At 39.3% G+C, this 25,987-nt stretch overlaps 1 protein-coding gene across 2 annotated transcripts in view; it reads right to left on the reverse strand.

Moving 5' to 3' along the window:
• The window catches only part of ATG10 (autophagy related 10), a 276,547-nt gene that overhangs the window by 198,152 nt on the left and 52,408 nt on the right, over positions 1-25,987 (reverse strand). For both annotated transcript variants that reach the window (XM_077462452.1, XM_077462451.1), the window contains exon 2: positions 20,319-20,449. In XM_077462452.1, the coding sequence (XP_077318578.1) occupies positions 20,319-20,438 (120 nt within the window). In that variant the 5' untranslated portion in view covers positions 20,439-20,449. The remainder of the gene's footprint in view (positions 1-20,318; positions 20,450-25,987) is intronic.

The following is a 25,987-nucleotide window of genomic DNA, read 5'->3' on the forward strand; positions in this document are numbered from 1 at the left end:
ATTGTCAGAAAACCCGATCGTGTGTGGGTTCTATCGGACTTTTTCAGTCAGAAAATCTGACGGGAAAAATTTGAGAGCAGGATCTAAAATTTTCCGACAAAGAAATCCGATCGGACTTTTTCCGATCGTTTGTAGAGAATTCTGATGGACAAAGTGCCACGCATGCTCAGATCAAATTACGAGAACAAAGCTATTGGCTACTAGCCTCTACATAGTCCCGTCATACGCAACGAACGTCACCACGTTCCGAACAATCGAATTTTCCGACAACTTTGTCCGACCTTGTGTATGCTACAGCAGTTTCGGACAAAATCCATCAGAAAAAATCTGACGGATTTTGTGGTCGAAATGTGTACAAGGCATAAGAGAAGTCAAATCAATTCTCCCGATATAGATCCTGTAGACACAATGGACTGAATTAATTTTACTCCTCATCTTGAAGCGTATTCAATCTTAAGGCTCAGCTTTCTTTGGCCACTAAGTAATTTACCACCTTCAGTATAATCTGACTAAACTTATTTAAAATAATACTGTTCTATTAAGTTTTGAACTTTCCCCTTTATCCTCCATGACCTCAGATAAACATATTTTATGTTTTATCTACTTATACCCCCCCCCCCCAAGCCAGTTAGATACATATTGTCTCAATTATAACCTTATTTACTTATATTTATTTTATGCCCCGTACACACGATCGGAAATTCGATCGCGTGTAAGCTCCATCGGACTTTTGCTGGCGGAATTTTGGCCAGCAAAAGACTGAGAGCATGTTCTCAATTTTTCAGTCGGGAATGTTCCTATCCGAAAATGCATTCATGTGTATGCAATTCCGACATGCAAAAACTCATGCATGCTCAGATTCAATGAGAAGGAAGCTATTGGCTACTAGGTATTGAACTTTCTTTTTCTAGTACCGTTGTACATGTTGTACGTCACTGCTTTCTTGATGGTCGGCATCTGATGTGACATTGTGTAAGAAAGACAGCTTGAGCGAAATCCCATCAGGAAAAACCATCAGAGCTTTTTCCGACCAAAATTCCGATCGCGTGTACGCGGCATTAGAGAAATATCTTGTTATTTTTTAAATTGAAGTACTTCTATTGTTTTATATTTAATGATCCTGTTTATTAATAACACAATTTTCCTTCTTCATTACTGGCAAGCCTATGATAAGTAATATTGCTGTTCAAACCATACAGTTTCTTATTTTAAATTAATTTTTCCCTAGGGTTACCTGTAGGTATTTATACTCACCTCACAGTATAGTTGTTAATAGCTAATTAACCTTTTATTGTTTTCTACCCTTGCTAATTCTTTTATTTTTTTATTTTTTTAATGGCTGAACTTGGGTGCCCATAGATCTAGGCCATTGGGGTCTCGAGAGATTGTCAATGCTCCCCCTATCTTTCTGTCCTAGGATAAACCTCCATTCTGACCTAATATTATTGGAAGACCTCCTCGGATAGATACTAGGCCTCTGAGTTAGCGTTTTTTAACGCACTTAGTACGCCGTCTATTTACTTTTCATGTTCGCACAATTTACTGATTATTATTTTGACTATATGACTTTGTCTTTCTTCCTCTTTATTCTGTCTCTGCTCCCCTCCTGGTTCTTGTCCCCCCCCCCCCCCCCGGGGTAATTGTAGACCCACAATCTATGAATGCAGTATACTAAAATATTTGCTTTAAGATTTACTGATGGCCCCCTTAAATGTCCTTACACCATGTATAAGTTCTAAATATCCCACAAAAGTGAACTAAAGTTTTTCGCTCCTTAGCTTCCTCAAAAGCACATGTATGTCTCCAAGAACCCCATTTCACAGATAAGGCGACTCCTAAATATTTTGGTTCAGCTTATCCCCAAGTTTTCACAGCCTCTGTTAAAACTAAACAACGAGGGGTGCTAATAGGGTTTGATCATACTACACCCTTTTCACTACTGACAGAGATCAGAGACCCAGAAGGTCGCTATCTTATACTCACAGGATATCTATTTGATTCTCTAATCGCAGTGGTATCCCTACTATGCTCCTAACAAAACTCCATCCTCATTCCTCTCCCATTTATTACAGGTAATTGATACTCATAAAACAGGCACACATTTAATCTGTGGAGATTCGAATCAAGTCCTTGATCCTTTTTTAGATAAATCCCCAGCTCCTATTGCATCTAGTTCTTGATCTCGTAAGTTCCAACAACTTCTTCAACAACACTCTTTATCAGATTCTTGGCATGCAATCAATCCTGCTAGGCACCAATTTACTTTTTATTCTCATCCCCATAAATCATTTTCCTGTATTGATCACATTTTGATCTCAATAGGCATGAGCCCGGAACTCCTTTCTTTATCTATTATGCCTTTTACATGGACTGACCACTGTGCTGTACTTTCAACTTTCACTTCTCTAATACCCAAAACTCTACATTCTACATGGCATATACATGACTCAATTCTATCTCATCCATCACACTCCTCTGATCTAGAAATAGCCATAAAAGATTACCTGGCCAATAATGAGACCCTCTGATATATCCCCACTGACCCTATGGGAAGCTCATAAACCTATTCCTAAATTACATCTTGACAAAGCACATTTAAATATTGACCTTTTAATCAGAATCTGTACATAAAATGTTATGCAAGTCTAAACATAAATTTTATCTTAAAGCGAATAAACCAGACACTCTTTTAACCCAATCACTTAAAAAACTAAATCGCCCCTTTAAACTGATTTGACTGAAATTATCTCATGATACATTTACTAGTAATCCGGTAAAGATCATCCACACCTTTCAAAAACATGTTACCTCATTATATAAAAAAGGTAGGATCTTTTGATCAAACTTTAGCAGAATTTTTTTTTTTTTTCACAAATCAAACTTCTTACTATTCCTTTAGCCCAGCATGATTGTCTTGAAAGCCCTATTACAGCTATCGCAATTAAATTAACTCCCTTAAACTAAATAAACGTCCAGGCCCAGATGGCTTCTCTGCCCTATACTGTAAGAAATTACCTCATATCCTTGCACAATGTTAACAGATGCATTTAATTCTCTCCTTAACACCCGAAAAATTAACGGCTATAATTTCAATGATCCCCAAACCTCAGTCAGACGATACATCTTGTTCTAACTATAGACCCATATCATTAATCAACCTTGACATTAAGTTACTAGCGAAAGTCTTAGCGACCCACTTAAATAGTGTAATAGGTTCTTTAATAAAGACCAGGTCGGCTTTATCCCACAGCACCAAGCGGCAGATAATGTATGCAGGACTACTTTACTAATTCGAGCAGCTAAATCACGACAAATATCTATCTGTCTCTTATCTTCTTTAGCTATCAAAAAAGCATTTGATACAGTTTTGTGGCATTATCTACATTTCGTCCTGCAGCATTGGGGACTAGGTGCTCATTTTCTTAGCTGAGTCTCCTCATTATACAAAAATCCCAAAGTTTATGTTAAATATGATGGCTATAAATCAAACCTATTTGACATCTGTAGGGGTACGCTTCAGGAATGTCCACTTTCCCCACTGTTATTTGCCTACTTATTGAACCCCTTGCTCAATCAATCCATACTGACCCCTCTATTGAAGGTCTAGATCTAGCTTATCACCAAAATAAACTTTGCCTATTGCTGAAGATATCTTAATCTTTATGTCATCCCCTCATATTTCTGTTCCTAATCTTATAAGTAAACTTGATCACTTGGCCCATGTATCTGGTCTAATTATTAACTCTCAAAAATCTATAGCCTTAACCACTTCCCGACCAGCGCACGACGATGTACGTCGACAGAATGGCACGGGCAGGCATATTGGCGTACATGTACGTCCAATATTCGTTGCCGCCGCGCTCCCGCGCTGGTCGGGACCCCCGTGAGTCCGGTCGCGGGACCCGCGGACTCGATCGCCGCGGGCATCCCCGCGATCGTCTCACGGAGCGGCCGAATGGAGGAAATGCTGTATAAACAACATTTTTCCATTCTGCCTAGCAACTAGTGACGCTGATCTCTGCTCCATGTGATTGGAGCAGAGATCAGTGTACACTAAATGAAAGCCCAACCCCCCCACAGTTAGTAACACACCCCTAGGAACACTTAACCCCTACACTGCCACCCACTGGTTAACCCTTTCACTGCCAGTGTCATTTACACAGGAATCACTGCATTTATATAGCAGTGATTACTGTATAAATGACAATGGTCCCAAAAATGTGTCAAAAATGTCCGATGGGTCCCCCACAATGTCGCAGTCACAATAAAAATCGCAGATCGCCGCCATTACTAGTAAAAAAAAAAAATAATAAAAAATTATTAATAAAAATGCTATAAAACTATCCCTATTTTGTAAACGCTATAACTTTTGCGCAAACCAATCAATAATCACTTATTGCGATTTTTTTTACCAAAAATATGTAGAAGAATACGTATCGGCCTAAACTGAGGGAAAAAAAAGTTTTTTTATATATTTTTGGGGGATATTTATTATTACAAAAAGTAAAAAATAATGTGTTTTTTTCAAAATTATCGCTGTATTTTTGTTTATAGCGCAAAAAATAAAAACCGCAGGGGTGATCAAATACCACCAAAAGAAAGCTCTATTTGTGGGAAAAAAAGGACGTTAATTTTGTTTGGGAGCCACGTCGCACGACCGCGCAATTGTCAGTTAAAGCGACGCAGTGCCGAATCGCAAAAAGTGGTCTGGTCTTTGACCAGCAAATTGGTCCGGTCTGAAAGTGGTTAAATATATCTTTACCTCCTCATATTTTACAAGCGCAAACGTCCCTCCCTTTCTCATGGTCCAGTTCAAGCCTTCTTTACCTAGGGATAACGCTCACACCCAAACTTTCTGATATTTTCACTGACAATTATCCTCCAATTTTGCGTCAAATATCTAATCGTCAGACACAAAGGTCCTCTCTACCATTATCTTGGATAGGTAAAATTAACGTAATAAAGATGGCTATACTGCCCTAAATTCTTTTTATCTTTTTCAAATTTTACCTTTCTCTGTTCCAGCATACTTTCTCAGAATACTACAAAATACTACAAAATATCACGCAAAATGTGAAATTCCGCTTTGGGTTGTGCTGGAATCAATAGATTGCGACCCGCTTTCAATAACCAACCTCATACGGTCCAATTCCTCCGACCGTAAAAAACTCAATAATCCTATAACTAAACATACTCTAGCCATTTGGAATAAATTTAAATTAGTAAATGGACTACAATCTCCCCATATACCGTATTTATCGGCGTATAACACGCACTCTTTTCCCCTTAAAATTAGGGGGAAATCGTGGGTGCGTGTTATACGCCAATCCTCCACCGATTGTGAGCCTCTGGGCGGCTTTCGGCTGCGTTCGGCCGTTCTTGCTAGATTTCGGCTGCTTTTGGCCTTTCTTTGCTACTTTCGCCCGTTTTCAGCCATTCTTGATGGCCTTTAGCTGTTCTCGGCGGCCGAAAGTCGCAGAGAGCGACCGAAAGCTGCTGAAAGCCGCTGATAATGGCCGAGAGCTAACGAGCGCTGCCGTGATACACAGGACATCTGGCTCTGTATCTTGGCGGTGCCATTTTTAAATGCCAAAAATTACACTGACAAGGCTGCATATGACACTGACAAGGCTGCATGGCAAGGCTGCATGACAAGGCTGCAAATGACACTGACAAGGCTACATGACAAGGCTGCATTTTACACTGACAAGGCTGCTTGACAAGGCTGCAACTGACACTGACAATGTTGAAGATGGACACTGATAAGGCTGCATTGATGGCCATTTAAATGTAAGTTTTTTTCCTTAAACTTCCCTCCTAAAAGTTTTTTCCTTAACATTCCCTCCTAAATTTGGGGTGCGTGTTATACGCCAATAAATACAATACCTCTTTTATCATTTCTTAAAAATCCACTTTTCTATCCTGCTTGGTCTTCCCCTAAGTCTTTTAAACATGGACCTCCACTAATCTAACTCAACTTTGTGAACTAGCATCCTCTACTTCATTCAAAACTTTCCCTGACTTATGTGAAAGTCCCAAACTTCCTAATTCAGAGCTCTTTTGATATCTTCAGATTTTAAAAAAATGGTATTCCCTATATACAAGGAAGAATTAATTTAGATAAATTAACCTGCTTTGAAAATATATGTAAACGTGACCCACACACTAAGGGACATATTTCAACTCTTTACACTCACCTTATTACTAAACCCAACTCAGACCCACCATCATATGTGGCTAAGTTGGAGATGCTTCTTGGGTTTTCGTTGGAAGCAGCCGATTGGGATAAGATTTGGATCACAACCAAGTCATCCTCACAAAATATATCTGCCTTAGAGACAAATTGCAAAGTACTCACACGGTGGTATTTGGTCCCTGTCAGAATTGCAAAATATTCTCCAAATTATTCCCCATCCTTTTTTTGTGGCTGTAGTGATATCCATACTTGGTGGGATTTCTGGATAGCACAAAAATTCTGGAAATATGTATTTCTTATGATTTCAACACTGTTTGAAATCCCTATCAATTCTGATCCTACAATAGCACTTTTAAACTTAAACCGGCCACTCTCTCCTACCGCCAATTCATACTCCTATTACAGATCACTACAGCCGCAAAGCCAAAGCTTTTTAAATCCCCATCCTTAATAATTACTCAAACTAAAAATAGAGTCAATCAAGCAATGATCCATGCCAAAGCAGAGGCTATAACTCAAGATAAAATATCTAACTTTGAGAATATATGGAATTCCTGGGTGACTCACTTTTTGCCTTCCAATTTTGATGCTTCCCTACTAAGACCTTGGTAATCTCGATTTATACTTCCATTTCTCTGCATTTATGGTATGTGTTTATTACCATGTACTACACCGGGGACCCCTACTACCTCTCATTTATTTCTTCCCTATCTATTTTTTCTCCTACCTAAGATTACATTTTCTTTTATCTTCTTTCTCTCTTCTACTTTTTTCCCCGATTCTCTCTCTCTTCTTTCAATTTACTCTTTATATAGTTCTGGTAGCAGACTTTTTACTTATTTTATTACTTTAATACTTTTTTATTTCCTTGGTTATCATTATACCAATTGTACAAAATTCCAATAAGTAGGATAAGATTTAAGATTCTAATAAATTGTTTATTTTTATATTTTTATTTAAAAACTATGCTCATGATAATAATTAAGACCTTTTTTTTTTAATCTGAGGTCATTTTTTATTTGTTAGTTTTATCCTTTCTTTTATAATGTATGACATAATAATTTAAGCAGTTAGATCCATGCTAAAATTGTTTTAGTTAAACTACTTTTATTTTATGTTGGAACTACAACTCAATATTATTACCCTATATGTGATCTTTTCTTTTTTTGCCACCATATGTACTTACTGTATGTATGCTAATTGTTAAAATTCAATAAACAAATTTGACAAGAAATTAAATTTAAAAAAAAAAATTTAGGACATGACACATATTTACAATCATATGTCCACTGTTTCACCCTGTGGTGACATACAGTAAACCCTCTTTTAATAAGACCTCTTAGTTGACCCTGAAGAGCTGTTGGACAAAGTAATGGCAACTGGATGAAGTTTATCTAAAGAGTTGGGTAAGTCAGTCCCCTAGTAAAACATGAGGTCAAGAAATACTTCTTGTTAAAAGTTAAATTCATTTTCCTCATCTAAGAACTATGAATAGACAAAGAGGAGAATCCTTTTAGGAATTTGTTTGCATATCATCAGCTGACTATTGTGCACTGGCCTAGAACTGATGCTTATTAACCAAACAGTACATAGAAAAACGTAATTGACACTCTGGTAAGCTATCTTTTGACTTATTAGCAAAGATTTGTATTTTGACTCGTGAACTGCTGTAAACATGACTGTAAAAAACTACCAATAAGATTACAAAAGGACACACTTGTTCTATATCAAGTCTGTTTACATACCATTTAATAGCTATATTGGGGGTCCAGACAACCATATACAGGGCAGATCTATTTTATTATTATTATTATCTATGTATAGTTGCATTATCCATACAATATGTGTTTTAATTATATGTGAAATAAAAACAGTTGACTTTTAATCAAGTTGTAGCTATGGTACCTTCAAAGTCCATTTTCCTTTATGGTAATTTCTATTGCAGACCTCTATCATTAAACTAATGCAGTTTGGTGAACAGGCATGTATCACATATTGGGGAACTTCTTCTGTATGAAATGTATTCTTGATCAGCAGCTGCATCCAATGGGCTAGCCGATGTATTCTAACAGCAGACAGCCCCCACTGCCAAAATACAATATCTCAATGGGGTGGATTCCTTTTTCCACCACACAGGGATTTCTATCTAATAAAGGTAATGGCAAATATTTTGACTACACCTAGGCAAGACTTGCTCAATTCAAGGATGATAAATTCATTTCTATTGTTCAACCAGCACAGAACATGACAAAAGAAACCTAAACAGGCTCAAAAAGGTTTGGAGACAGAAAGGAGAGAGGCGCCTCTAAGTGTAGGCCCTTGTACACACGATCGGAGATTCTGACGGAATGTGTCCGATCGGAGCGTTTTGTCGGATATTCCGACTGTGTGTGGTCTGCATCGAACTGTTTCCATCGTAATATCCGTCAGACCAACTTTTACAACTTGCCGGAAATATTTTCCGACAAAATGCTCCGATCGGACATACTCATCATACTCAATCATGTGTAGAGAATTCCGATCGGACAAAGTGCCACGCATGCTCAGATCAAATTCCTACATCAAAGCTAATGGCTACTAGCCTGAACGTAGTCCCATCATAACGAAATTACGTCATCACGTTCTGAAAGATCGTATTTTCCGACAACTTTGTCCGACCGTGTGTATGCAATAGTTTCGGACAAGATCCGTCGGACAAAATCCGACCGTGTGTACAAGGGCTTGGAGTTAAAATTTATTAAAAGGTCTGACAAGTGGGAACCCACATGGAGTCAGCATGGAAAAGGCATTTCAAAGGTATATAGAGCCTATGTAGCTGTCAGCAGTGACAGTCCTCCATATATGCCGGCTGCAGCCATGGCTCTCCTCTTCCTCGCATCCAGGAAGTTATGCAGGTGGAAGGATCCTGGAATGAGACTTGAGGCGGCTGGGACGTAGAGCGTGGTAACGTCACTGGACCTGTGCAACGCGTTTTCAGAGCTTTTGTAGTGTGACTGCTGCTACAACCACAGTGCGCATGTTCGGAAACACATTGCACAGGTCCAGTGATATCACGGAGGACTGTCTAGAGGCTGCGATTTGTGGATAGACATTGCTATCTCCTTTCCCAGCAGGTTGTAGGGTACTTTGTTTGAGTTATTATAGTTGTGGACTGTTTTTTACATCAACCCTTAAGCCGCGTACACACGGGCGGACTGTATGGCCAACTTAGTCCGTCAGACAATCCGACGGACAGTCCGTCAGACAATCCAACGGACAGTCCGTCCTACTTTCGAATGAACGGACTTGACCACACACGGATGCACAAACAGTCCGTCGAAAGTTTGCGAGATGACGTGTACAGCACGTACGACGGGACTAGAAATAGGAAGTCCAATACACAGCAATGCAACCTTTCGCCGTGTAAATCCTTTCTGAGCATGCGCCATACTTAGTCCGTCGAACTAGCCTACTCACGAGCGGATTGTCCGCTGAAACCAAAGTACGACAGACAATATTACGGAAATTCCGAAATACTTAGTCCGCCAGACTGCACACTGAAAAAGTCCGCTGAAGCCCACACACGAGCGGACTGTCCGCTGAAATGTGTTTCGACGGACTAAGTTGGCCAGACAGTCCGCCCGTGTGTACGCGGCTTTAGAGATTTGCCCTGCTTTTCTTTATATCACTGCATATTTCATGTTTTTATCATGCATGGTTCCTGCCTGTTTATTAGCAACTCTGGCTGTCTTTAGCAATGACATATTTCTGGAAACTACAAATTTCTATGGCAAGGGCACACTGGCTTTAAAAACCCAATTTAAAAACAAAGGGATTCTGAAGGCAGTTGGCTTCTAGTCCTGGTAGCCTTAAAGCCTCCTAGAATGCATAGGAAGGATGGGGTGTGTGTCATATGTATAGCATTGCTTCTGACATTGTCACATAAGACTAGCCACGGAAGGGACCTGTGCATTTAGACATTAGTTTGACACTCTTTGACAGTGGTGTAGTCCCTGAAAAGTTAGAGGTTAGCATCCTCTATGTTTTGTATGATATTGATTGCTGCCTCATACTTTACTATTCTATGTTTGCACACATATTATAATAGAGTTTATATTATGTTGTGCTACAAGTTGTTGTCATCTGTAATGCTTCAATATTATATACAGTTAGTACAGTGCAGATTTCACAATTTTGTAAGTTGCCCTTTGGCAAATGTTATTGTAGAGTTTTTCGATTATGCTGAATCTCGCTTTCTTCTTTTCATAAAACCGCTTTGTGTGATCTATATGTTAATACTGTATTGACAGTTTCCACTGTATTGCGGTGCAGATATATTTTATATCTGATAATCTCTAAAAATTGTCACATACTCAACACATATTAAATGAATGTGAAGACATTTTGGTGTATTATTACTTTCTCTATAAAATGCAGTTGGAGAACATGCCATGGCATGTCTTAGATGAATGAACAGAAAGAGCATACTATTGTGGAGGTGAATCTTAGTTTTCATTTGATCAAAAGTTGATAAGATCTCATTAGATACAATATATAATAGAATTTTGACTTGGAGGCTCAGAGTTCCAGAAATAGAAACAAAATGTGTGAAGCTTCAAGCAAAACTGATGAATTTCCAGGACCTATATAAAGAGGTAAAATGTTCTAATACAATCATTTTTTTATCTATCTATCTACACATACTTTATATATTTACATCAAAGCTGCCTTGGCATGCAGTATAATAGTGATAATGTGGTAATAACTAGCCTGAATAAGCAACAGGCCTATATAAACAACAACACAATGGAGTTTTTTTGGTGATTGAAATTATACTAACTTGAAGAAAGGCTTTAATTTTAATGTTTTTTATTTTTTTTGGGGGGGGGGGTTCTTTTAGTTCAAGTAAAAGTGATAAAAACAGGAGATGTTTCTGTAGGTCACATCCCTAGATATAGAAAGGATTCAACTTACACATAAGCGAGTACTAGTAAAGATAAGAAACTCTTGGTTTCTTATATTAGTGGGTTAGTGACACAATAAGTTTGTTTTACTAAAGGTTCACTTAGTTCACGGCAAAGGAGGAAAGGCCAGTCATTTACCATGACCATTTAAGAAGAAGAGAGAGATAATTTGTTACAATGATTTTTTTTTACTTGAGGTGATTGTAGCCATATAGGTGCACTTGCGATCGTAAAACAATTGAGTACAGTCTGTGATACTTTTTTTCTGTTTCAATGTATTTATTGGTTTTAAGCCACAATGTAAGAAATCAAAAGAGAGCCTATAGGTCACCCTCACAGGGGCTAAGGAATGATCAGATATTACAGAAGAATCCAAAAGGAATACAAACATAACAATCATAGTTAAACCTTCTTGCGAATGGAATAATATTGAAGGATAATTAAGGTGAAATGGAAAGGAAAGGGAAAAAGGCCATATACAACAACCTACTCACAGTCCTCCTAGAGGTGGTCCCATTCCTGAGACCAACCCCAAAGGATGGAGTCTGTAAGAACAAGAAGAAAAAAGAACCAGAAAGAATGTAGGAGGGAGTAAGAAAAGACAGAGTCTAGAGAAAGAAAGAGAAAAAGGAAGGAAAAAGGCCGCTGGAAGCAGTCAGAGGAGGGCCGAACAAGCCGGTTGGCGTGATACTTTTTTTAATTGCACTAACATACAATTTTGCAGGACAAGCTTTCAGGGTAGGTCCCCTTCTTCAAGGTCCCAGTAGCACTGATTCAACATTTTTTAACAGGGGGTGGCATGACAGTTACAGGGTCAGTCATAAAATTGTTGAATAATGAGTAAGGAAACTAATTTTAGGCCGTTATCTTTTGTGTCAAATAGAGGTATCATTCTTAGTTCAAAAGTTTCCTGAATAGTTCTGAAATGCCCTTTAAGAACTAAAACATTGAGGTCTTCTATAGTGTGGTCCAGTTGTGGTCCAGTTGTGAGAAATGATGTCCCACAGGTTTGCAGAAACTATCTTCTTTATGTTCCTTGATGGCATGTCTGTGCAAATTCATAGTGTCCTGTTTTTGCAACATCTGTCCTGTTTCACCAAAATAAGATCCTTCGCTACATCTCTTGCACTGGATGAGGTATCTTTTTTTATCCCTTCTAGTGCTGGATTGAATGTGGTGACTAGAGGTACACCGTTATTTGTTTTTTTTTCTCTTTGTATTGTAAGTAGATTTTCTCTTCTGGTTTTCAAGGCTGTATTGCTGTTGATGGTTTTGTCTTTGTAACCAATCTTATGAAAAGAGTCTGCTATTGTTTTCAGACGTTTATCTCTGTCTTCTGGGTCTGAACATATTCGGTGGTATCTGATGGCCCTTTTAGTGGGCTGGGGATGAAAACTGGAACTGTGGCGATAGCTGCATTTGTCAGTAGGTTCCTTGTATATCGAAGTGTGAAGCTTGTCTTCCTAGATGAATACTGTAATGAGTAGTGCCACGTACACACGAGCAGAATATTTCCAAAATTCTGACGGACCTAGAAATAGAACATGTTCTAAATACTTCCGATGGAACCAATTCCTATCGGGAAAACTGCTTGTCTGTATGCTGTTCCGACGGACCAAAAATGACGCATGCTCTGAAGCAAGTATGAGACGGAAGCTATTGGCTACTGGCTATTGAACCTCCTTTTTCTAGTCCTGTCCTATGTGTTGTACGTCACCATGTTCTTGACGATTGGACTTTGGTGTGATCATGTGTATGCAAGACAGTTTCAGCAGAATTCCGTCGGAACTCCATCGGAAAAACCTTCAGAGTTTATTCCGATGGGAAAACTGTTCATGTGTACAGGGCATTAGAGGCCTAATGGTGACCTCCAGGGTCAGGGATAGCTGATATCCTTCTGTGTAGAGTAGCACGCACTTTAGGAGAGTGCTCCTAATCTCAGCTCATAACCTGTATAAAAGACACCTGGGAGCCAGATATCTTGCTGATTGATAGTGGATCAAATAGTTATTTTCCTCAATAAAATAGAACCCAATTGATAACTTTTTTGAAATGCATCTTTCTGGATAGTTGTTATTCTGTCTCTCACTGTTAAAATAAACCTACCATTAAAATTATAGACTGATAATTTCTTTGTCAGTGAGCAAATGTACAAAATCAGCGGGGAATCAAATACTTTTTTGCCCTCACTGTAGGACATTTAGAACATTTTGAAGTCAAACTTAAAGTGCTGGGAACAAATGTGAATTTCACTGTAAATACCTATAGCCCCCACCCAAATTGTAACACTTTACTTATCCATCTCTTTTATCTAAAACTGAGTACAGACTATCAAAACACTCAGTTCTTAACTGGTTCCCAACCGGCACAATGGCACCACGGAGTGAAACCCTGTATGGGTAGGGCGTTCCCTTTAATGTGCGTCAGAGGGCGTGATCGCGCGAACGAGAGCCAGTATAGAGATTTGTGTGTGTAAACACACAAATCCCTGTTCTGTCAGTGGAGACATATCGTTTGTTTCTACTAAGTAGGAACAACGATATGTCTCCTTGCCTAATTAGTCCTATCCCCTCACAGTTAGAACACATCTAGGGAACACACATTTAACCCCTTGATCGCCCCTGGTGTTAACCCCTTCCCTACCAGTGACATTTACACAGTAATCAGTGCATATTTATAGCACTGATCGCTGTATTAATGTCAATGGTCCCAAAAAAGTGTCAAAAGTGTCTGATCTGCCACAATGTCGCAGTACTGCTAAAAATCACCGATCACTGCCATTACTAGTAAAAAAAAAATAATAATAATAAAAATGCCATAAAAATGCCATAAATCTTTCCCATAGTTTGTAGACGCTATAAATTTTACGTAAACCAATCAATATATCTGTATTGCGATTTTTTTTACCAAAAATCTGAAATATGTAGAAGGATATATATTGGACTAAACTGATGAAGAAATTCGGTTTTAGTTTTTTTTATTTTGGGGATATTTATTAGAGCAAAAGGTAACTTTTTTTTTTTTTTTCCATAATTGACGCTCTTTTTTTGTTTATAGTGCAAAAATAAAAACCGCAGTGATGATCAAATACCACCAAAAAAAGCCCTATTTTTGGGGATAAAGCATGCAAATTTTGTTTGGGTATAGCATTGCATAACTGCACAATTGTCAGTTTAATCGACGCAGTGCCAAATTGTAAAGAGTGTTCTGGTCAGGAAGGGAGTAAAATCTTCTTGGGCTGAAGTCGTTAAAGCCATCCCCTGACCTAATTTAAACCCTCTCCTAAATTAAACCCTTAACCCAACCTAAAGTAACCCTGTCACCACCACAGGATTAATTTACCTGTCTGGCAGCCCTTCTATTAAACATTTGCTCCTTAATTGCTCCCCAGGTTATACAACTATTCTACACTTCCAGGAATTTGAATAGCTGTTCCTCCTGCTGCACAAAGTAGTTCCTCCTGCTGGCTTTTATGTCAGTACAGGACAAACAAGCCAGAGGAAGAAACCACTGCATACGGTGAGGGGGCAAGTATGTGTCCCTCCCAGAAGGGTGGAATGCCTGCACCAGCTGGGGAGCAGTGAAGCGTTACAAGACACCGGGGGGGCACCTTATTCCTTCATCCCTAAATTAACCTCAAAAACAAAACCATCACCTCAACCACAGTCAATCTGGACCATTGATGAAATTGTGATGCGTATTACTCCATATCTCAGAAAACAGTTGCACGATTGTGCACTCCATAGTAGCATTACAAAATTTCACAGCCACTACTTTGATTTTAAGTGACACAAAACTCTGGTTTTCAAAAAAAAAAAGTATGTATTCTTAACTCAAAAAGTACCTATTGCCCTCAGCCTCCTCTAAGTTCCAAATTCCTCTTCTTTTGCTGCTGACTTCTTATCTGCCTTCCTGCTAGAGGATGGCTGCCTTCCTTCTCCATGGTAACTTTGTGTGTAGGAACGTAGTCACCCTCTTTTGCAAGTCCCCAAGATGAACTATAGACTATAGGAGTTGTAGTGTGCACAGAGCAGTGCGCATGACCACAACTAACATGCACTGCTCATTCCAAACAAACAGAAATGAGAGGAAAAGGAGAGGTTTGAGAGCCCATGGAGGATATTACAAGGCAGCAGAAAAACACAGTGAATGAAAAATAGATTACAGCGCCAGTAGTGGATGAGTATGCCTTATTTTTGGAGAATTGGGATATTGTTTATTGTCACTTTAAAGTTGACAGACAAACACTTATACAAACAAGGGCTGTTTTGACAAGTTATGTCATGTCAAAACAGGCGCTATTGATCACTTAGCACCTGCTATTTAGAAGAACACCTAATAAAACTGATTTACAATGCCGAAAAACATAGTAGAAAAATCGTAACTTCCATTGTAAAATATTTCAAAAGAAATAATACTAGTTCGGTAACTGCTGTCACAAGGAGAAGAGAGATGGGACATGCAAGAATTTGCTAATTATTAGGCTAAATTGCATGTTTCCACCAAATCTGCCAGTGTTCATCTTACAATGTAATAAAAATTTTACTCTGGGCTGCAGCCAAATTATTTATTTCCACAGTTATTTATTGCTTTAAATTCCTGCAACTTTATTGTCTTAAAAAAAAAAAAAAGACACAGACATAGAAAGTGCTAATTGTTCAGTACTAGCAGCATGAGTTTTATACAGTGTTAATTTTGTCGACTGAAATATTTTCATAGACTAAATTAACACTATTTTAGTAGACTAAAACTAAAACAATTCAGATGACTAAAATACAACTAAAATTAAAATGGCATTTTAGTCGAAAGAAAACTATAATCGAAAATTGACATCAAAATGAACACTACTTTGCTGGCCATTTCTAAATTGGCAACACAATTCCAGTCAGAACCTATAATAATAGCACATTCAAGTTTAAACACGTATTGTACTATTCCACTACTTGAGGATAAAGGCCCGTACACACGGTCGGACTTTTTGACAACAAACATGCAAATTAGCTGTTTTGGAGCAACATCCGACTGTGTGTACGCTCCATCGGACAAACTTTTTCTGTTTTCATCGGACTTTTGTTGGCTCTGCGAACGGACAAACTTTTTGACAACAGAAGTCCGATGGAGCAAAGTCCGACCGTGTGTATGCAAAAGCATCGGACTTTTGTACAAGGTACAAACACGCATGCTCAGAACCATTGCAAACGATCAGACTACAATACAGAAGTTGACCAAAGGTGGCGCTGGAGTCATTGAACGTCCTCTTTTGAAGCGGCGTCAGTACGTTGTGACGTCATTACGTTCGTGTTTGTTGTCAAAAAGTCCGACCGTGTGTATGCAATACAAACTTGTGGACAACACACTTTGTACAAAAGTCCACGGAAAAGTTTGTACAAGTCCGACCGTGTGTATGGGGCTTTAGAAAGGGGCATCTACTAAACTTCTGAAAGAGAAAAAAATGAAGAGAAAGGATTTTCTTATATTTTTTCTTAATATTTAATGTTGGCAATATATTCAGGTAATACGTAATACGTGCAATAGAATTACAGCCAATAGAGATTACAGTTTTTATTTATTTTTTTCATGTTAAAGTTGAACCTCTGTTTGTCAAAAAGCAATATTATTGTTTGTTTATGAAACTTGGATTGTAGTCCATGTTCAAACCTTAAAGTGGTTGTAAACTCTTACAACACACTTTTTGCTACAGGTAAGCCTGTACGTGCCGTTGCTTCAGCAAGTATGCAGTTACCGGTGGCACATGCGCTGGAGTGACATCATCGTGGTTCTGGCTAATCACAGCGCCGGAGCCCGCAATACCCGGAAGCAACTCTGGTAGCGATGTCGGCCGCCGGAGCAGTGTACGAGGACGGCTGCAGGGACTTCAATATCAGGTAAGTAATTCATAATGAGCTAGGTAAGCTACGTATACTAGCTCGTTATGCCTTTGTCTTGCAGGATTTTTTTATTTTTTTTGTCCTAGGGTTTACAACCACTTTAATACCATAAATAATAACATATTACTAGATTTTTACTTTAGGAGTATATAATTGGTTTGAAAATTACAGAGAAATGTTTAAATAATGCATCACAATTTAACTAAACCCACTAGATTTTAGTTGACTAAAACGTATGCGATTTTAGTCGACTAAAATATGACTAAAACAATTCAGATGACTAAAATACGACTGAAACTAAAATTGCTTTTTAGTCAAAAGACTATGACTGAAACTAAATCGAAATTTTCTGCCAAAATTAACACTGGATTTAGAATGTCCTAGTAATGGCTGCTTTAACTAAATATACTCTACAGCACTGTGATCTTACTATCCAAATGACATGTCCTCTTTAGGACACGTAGCTACCCTGTCCTAATTAGGGGTGACTAGCTAAATTTAGTACTGCTGGGTCATAGTCATCCCAAGATGATTTATAGTCTATTTTGTAATTAGATTTTCCCCCTAAATCCAATGCTGCTGCTGTTTCTATCTGCTGCAAATAGATGTTAATGGAATCTCTGGCAATAGAATGAGATGCCACAGAAATGCCTCATCTACATGGGCATGCTACAGCGATCGCCCATGCAAGGGCTATGTCTACCCACATGGGTGTTCCCTGCATCCCCATGCAGGCAGTTCCATTCATGTCAATTAGGATACAGCTGCTGCTCCCAATTTGACATCTGTGTGGGTGCCGATGCACAACCCAGAACAGACACTGTCTGCGTTCTGGGCCATGCACCTGTGAATAAGAGATAATGCTAATATTTATGCTCACTTTGGCCTATCAGTAAAAGGAGTATTGCCACTGGTGCATGCTGGGGGAGAGCATATATATTTGGAGTGGATATTGTGAACATTCTCCTCCCCTTGGGCTGCTGCCTCGGGAGGATGTATAAGGTAAAACTGTGTTACTAGGCCTGGGGCCTTGGAGGCCTCTGAATGTGCTTGGTGAAAATGCCTAAGAACAGAAGAAGCCTGCCTGTCCAGTATAGTCCTACTGCTGGAGGTCCTGTGCCCAGGGGAGCCTCACAGAGGACAGGAGTCTGGAAGGAGAAGTGATGCCTAGGAAGGAGTACCAAAGGTGACTCTGCTGCTGGAGATCCTGAAGAAAAGAAACTCGCGGAGCGCTTGGGAAAGCATCAAGAGGATTACTGAGGCTACTGTTCATAATGGAGATTCTGTTTCTCCTGGAAAAGGTACAGGTCGATGTTTTCAGCCTAAAAGCCCCTTTTCCCTGTACTGAGGTCTATAGACAGATTTTGAGTCTGCAAGTCAGTTAGTGGGATCTGAATCCCCTACCTCTCTCTCCCATGTGTTGCTTTGAGCAATCAAATCTTCAAAAAATCAAATATAGTGGCTGGCGCCCACTTGTTACACACCCCTAACCTCTCAGCCATGGACACTGCCCTGGAAAAATGCTAGCCCACCCTTTGGGTACTGTAGTGTTCAGGCAGCCAAGCAATGAAAAACTAAAACTGGCCATAGACGGTTTGAACCTTGGCTGGTTCAGCAGGGACCGACCAAGATTCAAACCATGTATAGGCAGACTGAATGTACCCAGGTTCATCGATCGATCAACTTGGGTACAACCAGCCTGTCAGATTTTACATGCAGTTATTGCTAGCAGCTATTATAGCCACTAAGAGTAATCACTGTGTTCTCCCGGCAGCGGTGCTCCCTTCCCCCGCAGGGAGAACACAATGGCTCCACTGGTGGTAATCAAGCAATTTTCTTTCCTGCAACCCGTGGTTCTTCTTGTCCCTATGACATCCATACAGGAAATGGGGGGCACAATGAGGAAACAAAACTCATTTGTGAACATATTTGTTTTGCAGATTGATGTTCTCTTTTACATAAGTATTGCAAAATAACGGTGACCTGATTCTCCAAATATTCTGTGAGTAAGGCAGGCCATAGATTATGCAAATTCCTTTCCTTCCACCATGGGTTTGCTTCCTCATCAACACTGAATCCCTCCTGCAGCGACATTGTGTCCTGCGGGTTGGCAGCCTTCCTTGCCGGCAGAACACAATGGTCACTGCGGCCAAAGGTACTTGCGGAAATTCGTACAGTGTGTACCCAGCTAAGTTTTGGTTACAATACACACTGCAAAGTGCCAAATCACTGATTTCATTTACTGAGCACAATTGCTGAAACAACATTTAAGGGCTGGTTCACACTGCCTGCACACACTAAACGTTCTGGGGTTAATTTACTAAAACTGGAGAGTGCAAAATCTGGTGCAGCTGTGCATGGTAGCCAATCGGCTTCTAACTTCAGCTTTGACAAAAACAAAAAAAAAAAACTGCAAGCTGATTGGTTTTGCACTCTCCAGATTTAGTAAATCATCCCCTCTGTGTTAGCACTTGGGCAGCTTTCTGTTTTCGGCTGCAGTGAGCCATGGTGAGGGAGCAGTTTAAAATGTTTTTTTTTTTTAACTTTATTGGAAGTGCACAAAGTGAAACTTCATTTGTGTCTCCACACAGCAGCATGGTACATTGCAGTGCTGTGTGCTGGCATACAGGGGGTGATTTACTAAAGAGAAAAAGACTGTGTACTTTGCAAGATGCTGTTGCACTCTGCAAGTGCAGTTGCTCCAGAGCTTAGTAAATGAGCAGAAACTCTGTTAGCTTCCATCATCCAATCATGTGCAAGCAAAAATGCTGTTTTTTGTTTTTTATTCCTTGCACGATTGGGTATACTATGCTAAGTGAAGCTTTACCTCATATACTAAGCTCTGGGACAACTGCAAAGTGCACAGTCTATTTGCCTTTAGTAAACCAACCCCACAGTGCCTACCTATAAACTGTGGTAATATGCTACAAAATGCTCACTGTACAGTACCTCCCAACTGAAGTGTGAAAGGGACACATAGAAAACAATTGTTTTCTATGTCCCCTAGCAATGAAGTGCAGCAAAACACCAGTCACGTCTGAACGAACTCTAATAATACAACGTGAGCAGAATGCATCAGAAAAGGTGGCAACATAGTACCAAATTACCTATTTGACCAATTATAAATAGTCCTCTTTGTTTTTAGCTATAGATGTTTTCGATTATCCTTTCGGATGTTGGACAAGTAAACAGTAATTACTAAATGAAGTGATGAAAGAATAACGTCTTATGCGACTTACAGCATAGAAGGCAATTATATAATGTATAGACTGTGACTCACGCACACATTACCTGGACATGTTTCCACTCCCAGCCATCTCCTACACTTTGGGAATGTTTCACAAACTCTAAACAGAAGTATCGGAATTTCTCTTCCACTAGGACAACGTTGTCTTTGTTTTCAGGATCCATTCTCGGACAACCTAAGGTTGGAAAATGGAGAAAGGTGAATACAATTTTGGACATCCCAGTTCTGCAATATTATCCAGTGTTCTCCTTTTTCATAGTTTCCTACAAATCAAGCAGAAAGGCTGTGTAATATGGAACATGTTATGGCAATCACTTTAACCGATAACATGTGGCGTTCTGCTTTTAGAGGAAAACTAATGTTGCTCCTTTCCTTCCACAATTTCCATTATTGCAAAATTAAATTCATGCAGCTCATAAAGTCAAGAATGATCTATAAAATATGTGAAAAATACCTAACAAGTCCAACAGCATAAACTATAGACTTTCAACCATGGCTAGGTTTTGGGTCGGGGTTAGGTTTTGGGTGGAACTGTTAGCTATGGAAACCCACAAGTCTGGGGCACATAAATTATGGGGTTTATTTACTAAAGGCTAATAGTCTGCTCACTTTGCAAGGGAATGTTCCCCAGAGCTTAGTAAATAAGGTAAACTCTGCTGACTTCCATATTTCAATCATGTGCAAGGAAAAATGCTGTTTTTATTTCTTACATGTGATTGGGTTGTCTTTGCAAAGTTATATTTTATCACATTCTGGGGAAAAGTCCCTTGCAAAATGAACAGCCTATTTGCCTTTACTAAATCAACCCTTGTGGGCTGTTTGAGAATGCTGAGCCTCAGTTTTACCACCCCCTTGTTACTTATACGAATTGTAACAATACAGGGGGCCCAGCCAAAAAAACAAAACCTGATTTATAACTTTCAGTTCTGGTGCCTGATGCAGATTAGAAAAGCTCCCACACTACCGGGATAATAATGCCATCTATACCTAGAAGAACCTTATATATCTGCAACCCAATCATCTGCCAAATGGATGGATTTCTAGAGAAAACACAAAGAAAATCATGCTCCAGGACCAAACAAGCACAACAGCAAAACTATAACTCTGCTCATGATTGCAAAACCTTGAAGTCATCACACTCCACTAACCCAGAACCTCTGTCCTCCAACGATGAAACCAATCTGTATCAAAGCCACATGAAAACAGCATCTGTAGTCTACTACTTACTTACTTACTAAACTAAACTAATTAAAGCGGAGTTCCACCCTCAGCACAAAAAAATAAAAGTCAGCAGCTTCACATACTGTAGCTGCTACTGTAGCTGCTGACTTTTAATAATAGGACACTTACCTGTCCTGGAATCTAGCGATGGTACCCAGCCGATCTTTCCATCAGCTCTCGGGTGCTGCTGCCACCACAGCCTGTAAGGAAAATCGTCAGTGAAGCCTTGCAGCTTCACAGCCGGTTTCCTTTCCGTGCATGCGCAAAAAGCGCTACACTCTCTAACTGGCCCGAACATCTGATGTACCTCGCATCGGTGAGGTCCGATGGAAGTGGGGACAGGTACCTGTCAAAAACAGGTACCCGCTCCCCCACCCTGAAAGGTGCCAAATGTGGCACCGGAAGGGGGGAGGAGACAGATAAGCGGAGCTTCCACTTTTGGGTGGAACTACACTTCAAATCAACAATCCAGAAGACAGAAATAAAGTGGTATTTAATGGTATTTAATGGTATTCAATCTCTGTCACATGAATAAGGCCGATGGTTCGAATCATTAATGGGCAGGCTGAATATACCAAGTTGATGCCAAACTGCTATAGCCGCTTGTGATAATCATTGTCATTTACTGAGGGGGGGGTGGCTTCCTATACCCAACCTCTTGCTGGGAGAAGACAATTGCTCAGTAGGAGTAATTCCCCTGTCAACACTGTCTGTGTTGATGGTGGAATCCGTGTGAATTTCTTTCCTGCAACCCGTGGTTGCAGGTAAGAAGTTTGCACCGTCTATGGCCTGTCTTACTTGCTCATAAATTGAGTGAAGCCAAAGAACTAATCTCAACACTGGAGGATGAGGTTAAAAAACCAAACACCATTATGGATGTGACTAAAAACCAGGTATGCATACTGGCAAACACGTTTGAAGACTTAGAAAATGAGTCACAAAGAAAAAACCTGTGTTTAATAGGCTTGTCAGAATCCTATCCACAGGCCTGCTAATGTCCATTTACTTGCATAACATCCCGAACTTCTGAGACTTACTTTACCCTATAAAGTAGAAAGAGCGCACATTTTGACCCAGAACGAAAAGACTTATCACCTCATCATCATACGATACTTTCAATATACAGTACTCATTCTATAGCAATACTACAGGCATTCTGGGCAGGTAAAAGACTTTTCCTTGAAGGCCACTAATTTCTGATTTTTGCTGATTATTCAGATGAAGAAACACACAAATGAAAGTCCTTTCAACAAGTCGGGAATTGCCCTTTACAAAAAGAAAACAAATTTATTTGGTATATAAATTTGGTATGCAAAAGCACATTTCATACAGCAGCTACTACAGGATATTCATCAAAATGATCCACTGATCTTCAAAGAGAAAAAGCAAACTCTACACAGAAGAAAAAAATCTCATATCAACTATCTCCTCACAAGATGAACATTGAAGTTAATAAATCAATGATTCTTCAACAACATTAGAAGGCTAATCACGTTACTTTAACATTTCTTCCAAAAGGATAGAGAAGTTTTCCTGCATAAAGATAACCTTTAACTCTATAAAGGAAACACCAACAATATTCTCCTTGGTTGCAATAGACATAACCCATTCAGACCCACAATATTTTATTATGTCCAAAAGCTCCAATACAGCACGATGATTAAAACCTTGTTATTTCTCAGGTCAGAGGGTGCATGCGTGGAGTCTAGCATGGCGGTCATGCTTTGCTAGAGCTCCGCTCCGTGAGGGAGAGGATCTGCGGTCACGAATACTCCCGCCGACTTCTATACTCTTTCTCCTAATTGTCCTTGAGATGACAGGGCAGCCTTCTGGAAGAGAATGGTGTTAGGAGGAAGCTGTTTTAAGGATAAAAACACTGCTAATAAGGAGGGCCAGACGCGGGCTTCAGCCAAAATGGTGTGGCCCCCCCTCATCTCCTTTTACCTCAGCTTGCTCTCACAAGTAGAAAACGCACCAGCCGCGTTGCTTTAGGTGAGTCAGATTCAGAAATTATATTCTCACAAGATAATTCTCAAGACTACTCAACACCCCCATCTCTTTTAAAACAATTTGAAAAAATGTTACACAAAGCTTTGAAGCAGACTTCTGAACATATCACTAATAGTCTGACTAAAGAAATAAGAGAACTAGGGAACCGTACAGCAGCCTTAGCGCTCAAAGTGGAAGAAATAGAAAACATGGCACAAGATGTTATGACTCAAATTGATAACCTAAAAGAAGAAAATTTAACGCTACAACCCAGATTGGAAGATTTTGAAAACACAGCCAGACGCTCCAATCTGCGTATCAGAGCTCCCAATCCTTAGGGAAAACTGAAAACCAACATTCTCACAAGAGAGTTCGATTTGGATCCCCTCCTCTGGATCAAGAAGATTCCATAGACTGACAACGTTCTGTTCCTTTGAACATTCCTCCACCATTTCTCTTTGAGATTGATTTCTCTGCCAGTTTTTATGAAACCCGATTGGGCATATCAAGGGTCTTCTTTAGGCTCTAACTAAGTCCCATAATACTCTACCTAGCTATAAACCCTCAAAGTTTTGTCCATTTGTTCCACATTCAAAGGGGGTCACATTGCCTACTCTTCAATTTTCATACCATAGGCCCTTTATTTCTAATATTCAGATGATTATAAACTTAATAATCAAGGTTATAATCTGTTCCAATCATAATCCTCCTAAATCACTTGACCTCTTTACGGATGAGAGCAGTTCGTTTTTCTCCCTAACTAGACCGTTTCATTATTGTTAAATGATTTAATGGTATACTTTCTATTAACAGCATTTCTTTGTAGATAACCTCCCTATAACCCCCTTGTTTTTATTAAACGGGTTGCTTTGATTAGGGAACTCACACCTACTCTGGCCAACTTTGTAAGATTGCTTAAATTTGCTCTCCTCCTGGTGTATATCCCCCTCCCTTTCCCCTCCCCCTTCCATTATGCTAACAGTTCTTTATTATAAAAAATTGCTCTCAGATTGTAGATTTATTTACCACCCACATCCTTCCCCTTTAAGATTTTTCTTGTAAAATAGAATTATATTTTCAGAGAGCCTGGCAGCTTATACAATAATACATCTTTACAATGTCTCTTTGATAAGGCTCTTCTCCCACTCACGGTACTTCCATGTGCTCCACTGTACCTTCCTCGCTCCCCCACTCATAATATGTGGGTGTTCGATGTTGGCCCTACTTCCCCTGATGGGAAACCGTTTTCCTACTCACGGGCAATTATTAATATTTTAGAATCCTTTTTATAATGAATTATCTAACCACATTTATTTTGTACCTTCTTTCTTCAATCTCTCCTAGATCCTCTTTTCTCTTCTTCCTCTTCATTTCCATTCGTACAGGTTCAACCATCCAGAACTTCATGACTATCGGTAAGTATAATTTCCTAGATCAACTACCATGGCACCTCTAAACATTTTTCCCTGAATGTTCAGGGTATCAATATACCTCATAAAAGAACTAAAGCGTTACGCTTTTTTCAGGCTCGAAAAGCACATATTGTGTGCTTACAAAAAACACATTTCACGGTAAACTCTATGCCTAAATTTATGAGTTCTTTTTATCCACAAGTATTCACAGCCTCAACCACCACCAAACAAAGTGGAACCCTCATAGCTTTCCACCGCTTCTTCCCATTCACACTCCAATCAGAAATTAAAGACCCTGAGGGGCATTAATTCTCACAGGACATATTATGGACTCAGCAGTCATAGTGTCTTATTAGGCACCAAATAAATAACCCACACCTTTCCTCACACACCTAATGTAGGTAATTACCACACATAAGATTGGAACAATTATCATGTGTGGTGAGTCCAATCAGGTATTACACCCATTTCTGGATAAATCACCATATCACCTAACCCAAAAACCAAATAAAATATATTTTTCTCATCTTCTTTCTAAACACACTTTAGTTGATACTTAGAGAGAAAATAATCAAATTAAAAGTGGATTCACATACTACTCACACCCTCACCAAACATTTACATGCATTGATCATATCTTTTTAACCACAGGGATGTTACCAGAACTACTTAATTCAGATATAATCCCATTACTTGGTCTAATCACAATGCAGTCCTAACCACAATAGCTTCTACTATCCCTAAAGCTCAAGACCCCACTTGGTACCTCCCCGATACATTACTCAAACATCCATCACATTGCTTAACCATTGAACAAGCCCTGAAAGAATATTTAACACATAATAATAGCCCGGACATTTCCCCACTGACACTTTGGGAAGCACACAAACTAGTAATGCGTGGAGTATTTCAAAGATAACCTGCCACATTCAAACGCGAACAATTTTGCTCACAAGCTAGAAACTGAATTTAACACTTCTTTTGCATCATTTCAGGATAATCCCATCCAATCATCCAAAATCCGATTAGAAAAAGCCCACCTGTAGTATGACTTATTCCTCACAGAATCAGATGAAAAATCCCTAAACAGA

Source organism: Lithobates pipiens, unplaced genomic scaffold, assembly GCF_037356315.1.
Source record: "Lithobates pipiens isolate NorthernLeopardFrog02 unplaced genomic scaffold, aLitPip1_a1.2 Scaffold_3, whole genome shotgun sequence".
Lineage (NCBI taxonomy): Eukaryota > Metazoa > Chordata > Amphibia > Anura > Ranidae > Lithobates > Lithobates pipiens.